Here is a 13446-nt window from a genome sequence, read left to right as displayed (position 1 = left end):
TAGCAGCCATAGCTCTTAGCCACTGTGCCACCAGGGCTCCATGTGCACTGGAGTAGAATGTATAATGTGCTTTTTGGGTTGAGTGTTCTATATATGTCCATGAAGTCTAGTTGGTTTATAGTGTCATTCAGATCCTCTGTTTCCTTGTTGGTCTTGTTTCTAGATGTTCAGTCCAATATTGGAAGTGGTGTGTTGAAGCCTCCAACTATTATTGTGCTGCTATCAGTTTCTCCCTTGAATCGTATCGGTGTTTGCTTTATGTATGTAGGTGCTCCCATGTTAGGCGTGTATATACTTATGATTGCTAAATCTTCTTGATTAATTGACCCTTTTATCACTATATAATGTCCATCATTATCTCTTCTGACAGATTTTTGTCTGATAATTAAGATTGCCTCCTCAGCTGTCTTTTGGTTATTATTTACATGGAATATTTTTTGTGATCCTTTCAATTTCAACTTGTTTTGTGTCCTTGGGTTTAAGGTGTGTCTCTTGTAAACAGCATGTAGTTGGATCATGTTTTTTAAATCCATTCTGTCGCCCTCTGCCTTTTGATTGGAGCATTTAGTCCATTTACATTCACTGTAATTACTGATAAGTGACTTATCTCTGCCATTTTGTTATTTGTTTTTTTGTGTGCCTCAATCCTGGTTTGCCTTTGTCCTTTACTACTGCTTCTTTTTGTATTCTGTTGTTTTATTGTAGTGAGCCTTTTTGGTTCCCTTCTCCTGTCCTTTTTCTTATGTTTTTTATATATATATTTTTAGCATTTACCATGAATATTACATTTAAGAGCTTATAACATTCTAGGGTAAGTTGGTATGAACTTAATTTCAGTAACATACAAGAAATTTTATATCTATATCATTCCTCTCACCCTCTCTTTTCCTGTTGTTATGACTAATTTTGTCTTTATGCTTCTTGTGGAAACCGTGGTGGTGTAGTGGTTAAGTGCTACGGCTGCGAACCAAAGGGTCGGCAGTTTGAATCCGCCATGTGCTCCTTCGAAACTCTGGGTCAGTTCTACTCTGTCCTGTAGGGTCATTATGAGTCGGAATCACCTTGACGGCGTTCGGTTTGGTTTGGTTTTTGGATGCTTCTTGTAACATAATTGTGTCTTTGCCTTTTATATATTTGTTATTAAAAAGCATGAAGGACAAAACATTTAGAATTATTAAGCATGAATATGTTATTACTAGCCGTTATATTTGTCCATACGTTTCCCATTATTAGGGATCTTTCTTTTCGTATATAGCTTTTAAATTACTTTTTAGTGTCTTTTCCCTTTTATCTACAAAACTCCCGTTAGTATTTTTTGTAGGGCTGGTCTGTTGGATATGACCTTTCTGTGCTTCTGTTTGCCTGGGAATGTTTTAATTTCACCCTCATTCTTGAAGGATAGTTTGTATTTTTTAAAATTTTTTTACTGTGCTTTAAGTAAAAGTTTATAGTTCAAGTTAGTTTCTCATAAAAAAATTTATACACATTGTTAATGTGACCCTAGTTGCTCTCCTTATAATTTGACAGCACATTCCTCCTTATCACCCCGGATTTCCTGTGTTCATTCAACCTGCTCCTGTCCCCTTCCTCCTCCTCATCTCACCTCTGGACTAGAGCTGCCCATTTAGTCTCATGTATCTACTTGAAATAAGCACAACTCTTCACAAGTATCATTTTATGTCTTATAGTCCAGTCTAATCTTTGAAGAGCTGGTTTCGGGAATGGTTTTAGTTCTAGGTTAACGGAGTCCGGGGGGCATGTCGTCCAGGGTTCCTCCAGTTTCAGTCAGACCCTTAAGTCTGGTCTTTTTGACTAGAATTTGAGTTCTGCACCCCACTTTTCTCCTGCTCTGTTAGGGACTCTCTGTTGTGTTCCCTGTATGGTGGAGTCTGGTTTATGTGGACCTTTCTGTCTCCTGTCTATAGTATTCGTGATTAACAGTTTTTTCTTTCAGTAGTTTAAATATATCGTTCCATTAACTTCTAGCCTCCGGTGTTCCTGAGGAGAAATCAGCTTTTAATTTTATTGGGGATCCTTCTCTCACTGCTTTCACGATTCTCTCTTTCTTTACTTTTTGAGAGCCTAACTATGTTGTTTCTTGGTGTAGATCTCTTTGAGTTTACCCCGCTTGGGGTTCTTTGAGCTTCTTTGATTTGCAGATTCATGTCCTTAAATTGGGGAAATTTTCTGTCATCATTTCTTCAAATATTCTTCCTGTCCCTTTCTCTGTCTCATCTCCTGTAACTCTCATGATCTGTATATTAGGTCTTTTGTTGTTGTCCTATAATTCTGTTAAACTGTGCTCAGCCTTCTTCAGCCTCCATTCTTATTGCTCTTCAGCTTCGGTGATTTTATCTGTAAAAAAGAAAAGAAAAACCAAACCTGTTACCATTGAGTTGATTCTGACTCATGGTGACCCTGTAGGACAAGTAGAACAACTGCCCCATAGGGTTTCTAAGGAGCAGCTGGTGGATTTGAACTACTGACCTTTTGGTTAGCAGCCTTAGTTCTTAACCACTGCACCATTAGGGCCCCATTTTATCTGTGTTATCCTCTAATTGGCTGATTCTTTTCTTCTGCCTGATTAATTCTGCTAAGTCCCTCTATTGTATTTCTCATTTCATTTATTGTCCCTTTCAATTGCAATATATATTTTTTTAGATTCTTATTTTGTTTGTGCATTGTTTTTCATATTTTTCTTTAGCTCTTTGTGTTTTCACTTAGTTCTTTAATTATGTGTAATCTTACATTCTTTGAGACTTGACATGTTATTATCGTTGTTAGTTGCCATTGAGTAAATTCTTACTCATAGCGGCCCCATGTGTGCAGAGTAGAACTGCTCCACAGAGTTTTCAAGGTTGTAACCTTGCAGAAGCAGACTGCCAGACCTGTCTTCTGAGGTGCCTCTGAGTGGGTTTGAACTGCCAACTTTTTGGTGAGTAGCTGAGCACTTAACCATTTGCACCACTCAGGAACTCAATCAGCTTCGGTCTCTATAAATTTACTCATTTCATATAAATGAGATCATACAATATTTGTCCTGTTGTGACTGACTTATTTCACTCAGCATGTTTTCAAGGTTCATCCATGTTGTGGCTGAGTAATATTCTGTTGGATGTATGTGCCACAATTTATCTGTTGATGGAACATAAAGTTCTCTGGTGGCCTTTTGTAGTCAGTCTTCACCAGCCCCAGGCAACCACTGATCTAATTTCTCTCAGATTAGTTTTATGGAGCCCAGGTGGCACAATGGTTAAGAGCATAGCTGCTAACCAAAAGGTTGGCAGTTCAGCAGCTCTTCAGGAGAAAGACTTGATGATTTGCTCCTATAAAGAAAACCCTAGTGGGCAGTTCTGCTCTGTCACATTGGGTCAGTGTGTGAGAGATAAGTTGGAGTAGGAAATGGGTTGTAGATGAGAAAAGCAAGTACAGGAGTCAAGTTGGGCTGAATGAAGGGGTTCTTAAGGGGAAGGATGGTTGACAAAGATAAGCTTGGGGCCAGATCCTGGAGAGCCTTGAATGTCAGGCTCAATTGTAATTTTGTTTAGTTGGCTTAGGGAGCCATTGAAAATTTTCTAAACAGGGAAGTGACACCAGCATAGCCAGGCTTCAGGGAGACTAATCTGATGTGTGTAGGAGGGGTAAGAGATTTGGGGGCAGCCTGGAGAAAGACCAGAGCCAGGGGGGTGGGCAAGGGCACTATGCCCGCCAGGCGGGAGGTGGCGAGGGGAGAAGATGGTGAAGGTTTAGGGCGGGGCAGGGATGGAGCTGACAGGTAGAGAAAACCCATGGGGCGTGGGCAGATTTGGAAGTTGGAAACAGCGAGCATCTGTGCCAGGTGTTGAGGAGCACAGTGGTGCTGGAGATGGACGTGGGGAACATGGGAAGAAGAAGAGCAGCTATGGGCCTGGTCAAAGCCAGAGTGGCAGAGGATGGTGAGGGGTGTCTGGGACTGGCCGTCAGGGGACCTGTGGGCTTGTGCTGGCTCTCCTAAAGGACTTGGGACGACTTTGTCCAGCCTACATAGGGCTGTGGCCAAACTGCATAGAGAACCTGGATTCCTGTGGTGGGCACGTGGTAGCCTCTTTTTCTGTTCGGGAGCATGTGCGTGTGTGTATAAACACAAATACAAATATAAATTAATATATTTATATAGCATAGATTTTTATAAATGCAAATACACATTTTTTTTTTAATTAAAAAACCAATTTATAGACTATCAACTATAGCCATTTCAAGTCCAATTTCTTAGTTAGCCCTAGGAGCAATGGTTAAGCACTCCACTGCTAACTGAAAGGTTTGTGGTTCGAACCAGCTAGCAGCTCCATGGGAAAAAGACCTGGCGGTGTGCTTCGTAAAAATTACAGCCTAGAATGCCGTATAGGGCAGTTCTCCTGTCACATGGGGTCACTGTGAGTTGAAATCGACTAGACGGCACCCAACTAACAGCACAGTCAACTTGTAGAACATTTCCATTGCTCCAGACATTCCCAGCACTCCATTGCTACCCACCCATCCCTCCTCCAGCTTTTTGTTACTATAGATTGACATTTTCCAGAAGTTCAATGCATGGAATCATACAGTGAATATGCTTTTAAGTCTGACTGCTTTCACTCGTAATAATGATTTTGAGATTTCATGTTGTTGTGTCAGTCAGTAGTTCATTTTTAGGAGCATATTTTAACAGACACTATTTTGCTTTCTGAATATTCTTCCTTCTGCCCGTCTCCCCATCTCCAGTGCCGAATCACTGTCCTCCTTGGCCGGGGTGCTTGTATAATGGCCTTCTGACATCCGCTTGGCCTTCTGAGAGCCCCTTTCCCACCCTCCAGCTGCCAAAGTGAGCTTCATAACACATACATCAGACTGTGGCTCCTGTTGCATAAAACACATCGGTGGCTGTGCATGGTGTAGAGCCCAGAACCAGTCTTGGCAAGTGGTCTGGCCCCCGGCATCCCTTGCAAACTCAGCGTGCATCTTCTTCTCAATCTCACTTGCTTCCTGCGCTGTAGCCCACTCGACTTTCCTTGACTCTTTATTCAGCCATCACTTCCTCAAGGAAGCTTTCCTTGGCATCCCTGAGTAGGCAGTCCCCACACACCTCTGCTTCATATCCCCCGCACTGGGTGGCTTTACTTTTGTTTGTGTGAGGCTTTGCTTAGGGTCTGCCTCCCCTTCTAGATCATGAGCCCCATGAGGTGTCAGGGGCAGCTCTAGTGCTGCCCATGGTTGTGTCTATGGTGCCTAGCACTGTGCCTGGCACTCATTTCCTGACTGAATGGATGAAGGAATGTGTTTCTTTTGGAGAGGAATCTCAGGCCTTTTGCACCTGTGTGAACCCATTCTTCTGTCTTTCTGGCGTTGGCAGGATGAGCAGCTAAGGGCCCTGGTGAGGCAGTTCGGACAGCAAGACTGGAAATTCCTGGCCAGCCACTTTCCTGTGAGTACTGCCCCCTGTGACCTCTTTCCTCAGGGGTAAGGGTTCTGGGCTCTGGGTGACCAGATACTGGCCCTGGTACAGAATCTCTGCCAGGGAGAAGAAAAAGGAGTAGGGAGTTCCTTTCCAAGCTTGACATGCTCCCCCACCCAAAAACAAAACAAAAAACACAACCTAGGACCTTTCTTTCCGAACTAGTATTTGGGGTGCCCTGACATGAGTATCTGCACACAGCAGCCTTAGTATGCATGGTAGTTTTTAGGCTCTTGGACAGGTGCAGCCTGTGACCGGTGCGAATTTGCATTCCTTCCTACAGGTCAGGAGCAACTTTGTGCTCGGTATTAAGGTGGCGGGAGGTAGTTTCCCACAGCGCTCTGAGAGTGCCAGGTTCCGTCCAGCCCATCTTGTGTAGCAAAGGGGAAACATTCCTGTTCTGGCAGGTGTGCAGGCATGTAGTGGGTGGTGTTTGCAGGACACAGCCCACCTGAGTTATGCCTGGCCCCAGGCCACAGTTCCCCGAGGCCAGTATTCAACCAGGGCTCAAGCCCGTGGTCCCCAAAAATACTGACCATCCTTGTTTGCGCTTCCTGTTATCATTCCAGAACCGCACTGACCAGCAATGCCAGTACCGGTGGCTGAGGGTTTTGAATCCAGACCTTGTCAAGGGGCCGTGGACCAAAGAGGAAGACCAAAAGGTAACACCCTGGGACCACACCTCAAACACACTGAGACTTCACACCCACTTTTCTGTTGGCTGAGCTGTAAAGCTATACATTGAATGTGAGTCAGCCCAGAAGATTCCCACGCTGCGATGACTTTAGCCCCAAGTCACGAGCCTCTAGGTGTCACCACTCACGATCTGAGGACTTTTGTGCATATACTGGTATGAAACCATCTGCCACTTACTAGCTATGTGACAATAGGCAAATAGTTTCCTTGTCAGTAAAATGGAAATGATGATAACTAAAAGATTATTGTGAAGAATAAATACGATAACAAACATGAAAACTCCCTGTAACCTCCGCAGCATGGAATAAACGTTAACATTGTTCTTCTGAAATCTTCACGTGTCCCCAGTGACCATTTAATCATCAGTAATTTTCACCATCAGAGAAACATAGTCTCGTCCATACATAGGATTCCCACGCTCACCGCTGCTCAGCAGCTCAGTTTAAAATGCAGCGCCCTGTGAGGTGCTGTCGTGGGGAGCCCTGCCCACTCACCCATTCATCCCGCTTCCCTTTCCTCAACCATACAATGGGAGCAAGCGTAGTGCCTGCCTTATACAGTCTTGTGAGGGTTAAACAGGAGGATACACAGAATGCAGTTGGCATGTCCCAGGTGTGGGTCAGGGCTCAGCACCTGGTAGCTATTATCATTAGTTACAGCCATTATTACACTGTAAAGCTCTTCACAGGACCCAGTGCTGCACACAGGCTTACTTTCTTTTCATCCCTGTTGCAGTCCTGTGAGGTGGGCAGAGCGGCCTGTTATTCTCATTTTACAGGCAGGGAGACGAAGGCTCAGAGTGGGTTGGGGATGCACCCAAGCCAGGTAGCTGCAGAGCCATGACTGCTGCTGGGTTACCTCTAGACATGTCTCTCATCTCTGGTGCTTCTGCCTCATGTCAGCTCAGGGGACACCATTCTGCTGTGGCAGGCACAGCTCAGGGCACAGAGGGAGGGACTGGAACTAGCTTTTTCCCCCTAATAGTTTCTCCATGTACAATTCATTGACACTGATTATATTCTTCAAGTTGTGTGACCATTCTCAGCCTCCTTTTCCGAATTGGCCTTTTTCTTTCACATAAACTCACTGCCTCCTAAGTCCCCTGTCTAATCTTTTGAGTTGCTGATATCAGTTTGACCCCGTATAGATAGTTCTTAAAAGAGCTTAAGGCTCAAGGCGGACATTCTTTACTAGTTAAGCGAAACTGTTGTTTGGTTTAAAGAAGACTTCAGGGAATGTTTTTGGTTTAAGATTTAAAGATTATCTCGGGGCAGTAGTTTCAGGGGTTCATCCAGCCTCCATGACTTCAGAAAGGCTGAATTCCATTAAAAATTGGAAGCCTCTTCCACATTTTCCCTCCATTGAGATTCTTCCACAGAATCTTTGATCAAAACAAACACTAGATATTTTTTAATGAATTTTAAAATCCTTTTTTAAAAAAAAAAAAAGTCATATGCACTTGCTGTAAAAATTCAAACCATGCAAACATGAGGTAAAATATCTCAGCAAAATCTTGCCCAGAAGCATCCACTCTCCCCAGACTGACACAGCTTGAGTGCACAGGAGCCTGTGTGTCCAGAGTGCAGGAGGCGCCTGGCCTGGCGCAGGCAGCTGCATACATTTTGGTTGGTGTTCTGAACAGGGGGGTCTCACCTGGCTCGGGGCTGTACCCTCCTGATTCCCACAGAAGTGCTGGGGGGCTTGTGGCAGCCGTGGATGTGGCTGGTGGTAGGAAGATCTAACCCTAGCCTAAGTTCACGGGGCACCCCTGTGGGGAGTGAGCCTTGGGTGCTATGAGTTTGGACTCCCTGTGGGCAGATCCTTCTCTTCCTCTTTCCTCCTCTGCTTGTTGTGTTGGATGGGTGGAGCACTGAAGGAGGAGGCAGGATTCCTTCGTCCTTTTTCTTTACTTGATCTCCGCTCTAGAAGGGGTCTCTGGCATCTTGGCCTTGCTTTATTCAAGGCAGTGATATGGTAAGGTCTTCGGGCGGGCACCCACGGTCCACACAAAGTACCTCTGAGCAGCATCCCCTCAACCACCTTTGGCTCCCATGTTTCCTGAGGGTTTGGGGGAGGTTGGGACCTCTCAGGGCCACTGTGAGGCTCAGGTTCAGGTTTGGATCAGACGGTGCTTTGGCGTGGGTGAGGGAGGGCCAGGTCCCACTGACTTTACTGAGGCTTTTTTCCAAGGTCATCGAGCTGGTCAAGAAGTACGGCACGAAGCAGTGGACGCTGATCGCTAAACACTTGAAGGGCCGGCTGGGCAAGCAGTGTCGCGAGCGCTGGCACAACCACCTCAACCCCGAGGTGAAGAAGTCCTGCTGGACCGAGGAGGAGGACCGCATCATCTGTGAGGCCCACAAGGTGCTGGGCAACCGCTGGGCTGAGATTGCCAAGATGCTGCCGGGGAGGTGAGGCCGCTTTCTGGGGCTTGGGGGTGGGGCTGGCTGGAGGTAAGGCCTATGCTTGTGATAGGGCAGAGTCCCTGGGGAATACTACGCTTTTGTCCCCTAACCCCCAGCCTCAGCTCTGGTGGCCTCCAGAAGGCACGCGTTGTCAGGAGGCAGGGATGGTCTTGCCGGGAAGGCCCTGACCTCACTCAGCTTGAAAGGACAGACTGTGCCAAGGGCGGCTTCAGCCTGAAATCCGGAGGCTGGGGTTCAGGTGTAGCTCTTGTCCTGTTCGCAACTTGCTATGTCTGCTTGGTCGGCCCCTTCCCCTCTCTCTAGGCCTCAGCTTCTCCCGTGGCTGATACATAATGGAGTTGGAGATGGGCTTTCTTTAAGGAACAAAAAGTGCAAAAATTAAGTCATGCTATAACTTACTAAAAGGGTTGCAATGAAAATCACCAGTCCTCTGTCTCCAGTCACCAAGTCTCTCTCTACTGAAGCAGTGACTTTCATCCTTTTTAGTTGTTCCTTCCGGTATTTGCCTCCGTATTTGTAAGTAATGTGCTGTCTTAATATGTTGGCTTCCTGCTTCAGGAGATTTTGCTTTCTTAGGTGTCTTCAACCCCCAAAATTCCCTATTGCCCCAATATAGTATAATTTTTAATTAAAACAAGTGTTTGCATTATTATTACTGTGTACCTGTAACTCAGTTGCTCACTTTACTATGTTATCTGGAATTATTCCTTTCGTGTACAGCATTTGTTTTTCCTGGAATTAATAATTATCTTTTTTTTTTTTTTCATGTACACAGTTTTTTTCAATATAGCTCTTCTTAATTTTTTGTCCATGGCCCATGTCTCAGTTATCTAGTGCTGCTGTGTCAGAAATACCACAAGTGGGTGGTTTTAGCAAACGGAAATTTATTTTGTCACAGTTAGGAAGCTAGAAGCCTGAATTCAGGGTGCCAGCTCTGGAAGAAGGCTTTCTCTCGGCTCTGGGAAAAGGTCTTTGTCTCTTCAGCGTCTATTCCTTGGCTCCTTGGTGACATTCATGTGGCGTGGTGCCTGTCTTCCACCATCTCTGCTTGCTTGCTTATGCCTAATCTGCTCTTTTATATTTTAAAGAGATTGATTTAAGGCATATCCTACACTAATACTGTAATTATCATAACCACTGGCATAGCAGTTAGGATTTACAACACATACTTTGAGGAGACACAGTTCAGTCCAGAACAGCCCATCGCATCCTCCAGAACACCAATCAGTGTTATTTTTCAAATGCTCAGAACACACTGGACAGTATAGTGGTTCTGTTTTTCCCGTAGAGAGCCAGTCCTGGAAACCTCTGTCCTTGTACTCCATTTTCCGGTCACTTTCCAGGCCTGCTGCCCTGCCGTCATCCTGGGGCTTCCCCTCACCTCTCTCCTGTGTTATCTCTCTGCTCCCTTTTCTTGTTTACTCTTTTGTTTTGATGGAGCAAGGAGCCCTCATGGCGCAGTGGTTAATGCACTCAGCTGCTAACTGAAAGATTGGCGATTTGAACCTACCAGCCACTCCACAGCAGAAAGATGTGGCAGTCTGCTCCCATAAAGATTTACAGCCTTGGAAAGCCTATGGGGCAGTTCTACTCTGTCCTGTAGGGTCGCTATGAGTCAGAATCGACTGTTCCTTGGCCATCTATTTATGTGTAGGAGTGAGTCACTGAGAGCCATGTGGAAGCCTGTTGTACACAGGCGGGACTTATCTGCTGATAGGGTTCTCTGCTGCCTGGGACTGGGCAACCAGCTGGCTTTTTTGAGGGAGGCTCCAAGTTTGTGGAAGTCTTTCTCTTGGAGTTGTTCAGTTTTACCAGAGATGAATGAATTCTTCAGACTCTTGCCTGAGGGTGCCTGGGCCTGGCTGTTAGGAGTTCTGAAGCAAAGTGGGGAGAAGGCACTCTTCTATTGTATGCTTCTCTACTACTGTATTACTCTATGCTTCCCTCCTACTCTGGTACTCAATGCTTCTCTACTACTCTGGTACTCTGTGCTTCTACTGTGTTACTCTGTGCTTCTCTTCTACTGTGTTCCTCTATGCTTCTCTACTATTGTGTTATTCTATGCTTCTCTTCTACTGTGGTACTCTATGCTTCTCTTCTACTGTGTTCCTCTATGCTTCTCTACTATTGTGTTATTCTGTGCTTCTCTTCTACTGTGGTACTCTGTGCTTCTCTTCTGTGTTACTCTGTGCTTCTCTTCTACTGTGGTACTCTATGCTTCTCTTCTGTGTTACTCTGTGCTTCTCTTCTACTGTGTTACTCTATGCTTCTCTACTATTGCGTTATTCTGTGCTTCTCTACTACTGTGTTACTCTATGCTGCTCTTCTACTGTGGTACTCTATGCTTCTCTACTACTGTATTACTCCATGCTTCTCTTCTACTGCGTTACTCTGTGCTTCTACTGTATTACTCTGCTTCTCTTTGCCTGTGTTACTCTGTGCTTCTCTTCTCCTGTGTTACTCTGTGCTTCTCTTCTGCTGTGTTACTCTGTGCTTCTCTTCTTCTGTGCTTCTCTACTGCTGTATTACTCCGTGCTTCTCTACTACTCGATCACTCTATGCTTCTCTACTACTGTGTTACTCTGTGTTTCTCTACCACTGTATTACTCTGTGTTTCTCTACTACCGTATTACACTGTGCTTCTTTACTACCGTGTTACTCTGTGCTTCTCTGTTACTGTTATCACTATGCTTCTCTACTATTGCATTACTCTGTGCTTTTATACTACTGTATTACTCTTTGCTTCTGTCCTATATGCTTTCTTTAATACTGTTCTACTCTATGGTTCGATTTTAGTGTATTACTATTCTACTAAAGTACTATATATATGTCTCCTCATTCAGTAGGTGATGGAATATGAAGTAGTCTTTGGATTTTTCAGGTTAAGAAGCCAAGGCTCAGGGAGGTTCACAGTGGAGGAGGCTCCTTGTCTTTTGGCTTTGTCCTCTTTGGCCACTTATCAGCCTGTGGGTGGTGAACAGGGCTGCATTCAAGATCACTGTGAGCCTCCAGACAGGGGTCAGCAGCCAGTGCTTTGCTTATGGTTTGCCTGGATACCTAATGGGCGAGAAAGGGGACAAGAATTCCAAAGACATATTTTAGGTTTTATAATTTTTGTAATAGGCTGAATCATACCTTTGCTTATTTCACAGAGGTGTACAGAAGTGTTCTGTAAACCATTAAGGGCTGATGCAATGTGAGACTTGGTTTTAGAGCTGAAAGAGACCTCATGTAGAGGGAACTAAGCCTCAGGGAGTGTTGCATGGTCACAGAGCTGGGGTTCAGAAGTCCTGGTTTGCCCTGCAGGACAGACAATGCTGTGAAGAACCACTGGAACTCCACCATCAAAAGGAAGGTGGACACGGGAGCCTTCCTGAGTGATTCCAAAGACTGCAAGCCCCCCGTCTACTTGCTGCTAGAGCTTGAGGACAAGGACGGCCGCCCGAGCGTCCTTCCCACTGATGGCCAGGTGAGATGCTGCTGCCCGAGGCAGCTCGGCCTCCATCTTGTTTGTTGGTTTTGGTTTTATATTTATTGTACACCGTCCAATTTAATACTTGTTCTTCGCTTTTCACTGTATCCCCAGCATTTCATCAGTTTCTGCCACAGGGTCTAAATGCATGCAGCATCTTTTAAAGAATTATCTGTATGAGATCAAATGGTCAACAGTAACTAAAGCATAGTTGAGATGTTTAGAAGGTAGTGAGTCTAAGTCATTGATGATGAAACAATATGGGAGCGAGAGCAAGAATGGAGACATAATGTGAAGAATGTAACTAATGCTATTGAATTATACATGTAGACACTGATTAATAGGTGTATGTTCTACTGTGTATATTTTTACCAAAATTCAAATAAAAATTAAGAAAAAAAAATGATGCCTTGACCAGGCACATCGATTTTAGTTTAAGATTTGATCAAGAAGCTGAGGAAACAATATAAAATATCTTTTAATATTCAAGTGATATTAGATAGATTATAGAGTAGAATGCAAAATCTGGATTCCTTTTAAAGATAAAACACAGACCTCAAGGAAGTTTTATTGTTGTACAAGATTGGACCACCTTTCCTTCATTCATTCACTAATTCATTCTTTCCATCTTTCAACACACATTTATTGGGAGCCTCTCTATGCCAGGCACTGTTCCAGGCATTAAATGTGGGCAGTGTGTTTCTCATTAGGGCCTTTTCCTGAGAAACGTTTCTGCACATGACTGGCACCTGTGAAAATGAAGGATAACAGAGCAAGCCGACAGGTAACATGAGAATTAGGATGAAAAGGTTCATGTTGTGGTTGTGAGCTGCTACAGAGTCAGCCCTGACTCCTGGCGACCCAGGCACAACAGAATGAAATGTCCAGTCCTACTCCATCTTCACTGTCCTTGGTATGCTCCAGTCCATCGTTGGCTGCTGCTGTGTATTTTGAGTGCCTTCCAACCTAGGGGGCTCATCTTCCAATATGATATTCCGTTGTAATCCATAGAGTTTTCACTGGCTAATTTTCAGAAGTAGATCCACCAGGCCTGTCTTCCTAGTATGCCTTAGTCTGGAAGCTCTGCTGAAACATCCCCACCATGAGTGACCCTGCTGGTATTTGCAATATGGTGGCATAGCTTCCAGCATCACAGCAACATGCAGGACACCACCATACAACAAACTGACAGATGGGTGATGGGAAGAGGTCCTTAGGCTCCTTTTATCTTCCTAGTCATCTGCTTCCTTCTTTCAGACCTTTTAAAACTGAAAGCATGTTTGCAATTTAAAAAAAACCAGGTTTGTTGAGGTATAATTTGCATACAGTGGCACACCCTGTGTTTAGCACCCAGTTCTGAGTGAAGACAGAAGCGTGCAGTT

At 44.6% G+C, this 13446-nt stretch overlaps 1 protein-coding gene across 2 annotated transcripts in view; it reads left to right on the top strand.

The window, feature by feature from the left end:
* MYBL2 (MYB proto-oncogene like 2) overlaps positions 1 to 13446 on the top strand; it is a 46630-nt gene that overhangs the window by 9978 nt on the left and 23206 nt on the right. For both annotated transcript variants that reach the window (XM_049869754.1, XM_049869753.1), the window contains exons 3-6: positions 5369 to 5440; positions 6040 to 6132; positions 8357 to 8577; positions 11899 to 12061. In XM_049869754.1, the coding sequence (XP_049725711.1) occupies positions 5369 to 5440; positions 6040 to 6132; positions 8357 to 8577; positions 11899 to 12061 (549 nt within the window). The remainder of the gene's footprint in view (positions 1 to 5368; positions 5441 to 6039; positions 6133 to 8356; positions 8578 to 11898; positions 12062 to 13446) is intronic.

This window comes from Elephas maximus, chromosome 25, assembly GCF_024166365.1.
Source record: "Elephas maximus indicus isolate mEleMax1 chromosome 25, mEleMax1 primary haplotype, whole genome shotgun sequence".
Taxonomy (NCBI): Eukaryota; Metazoa; Chordata; class Mammalia; order Proboscidea; family Elephantidae; genus Elephas; species Elephas maximus.
This window is presented reverse-complemented; position numbering and strand designations above follow the sequence as displayed.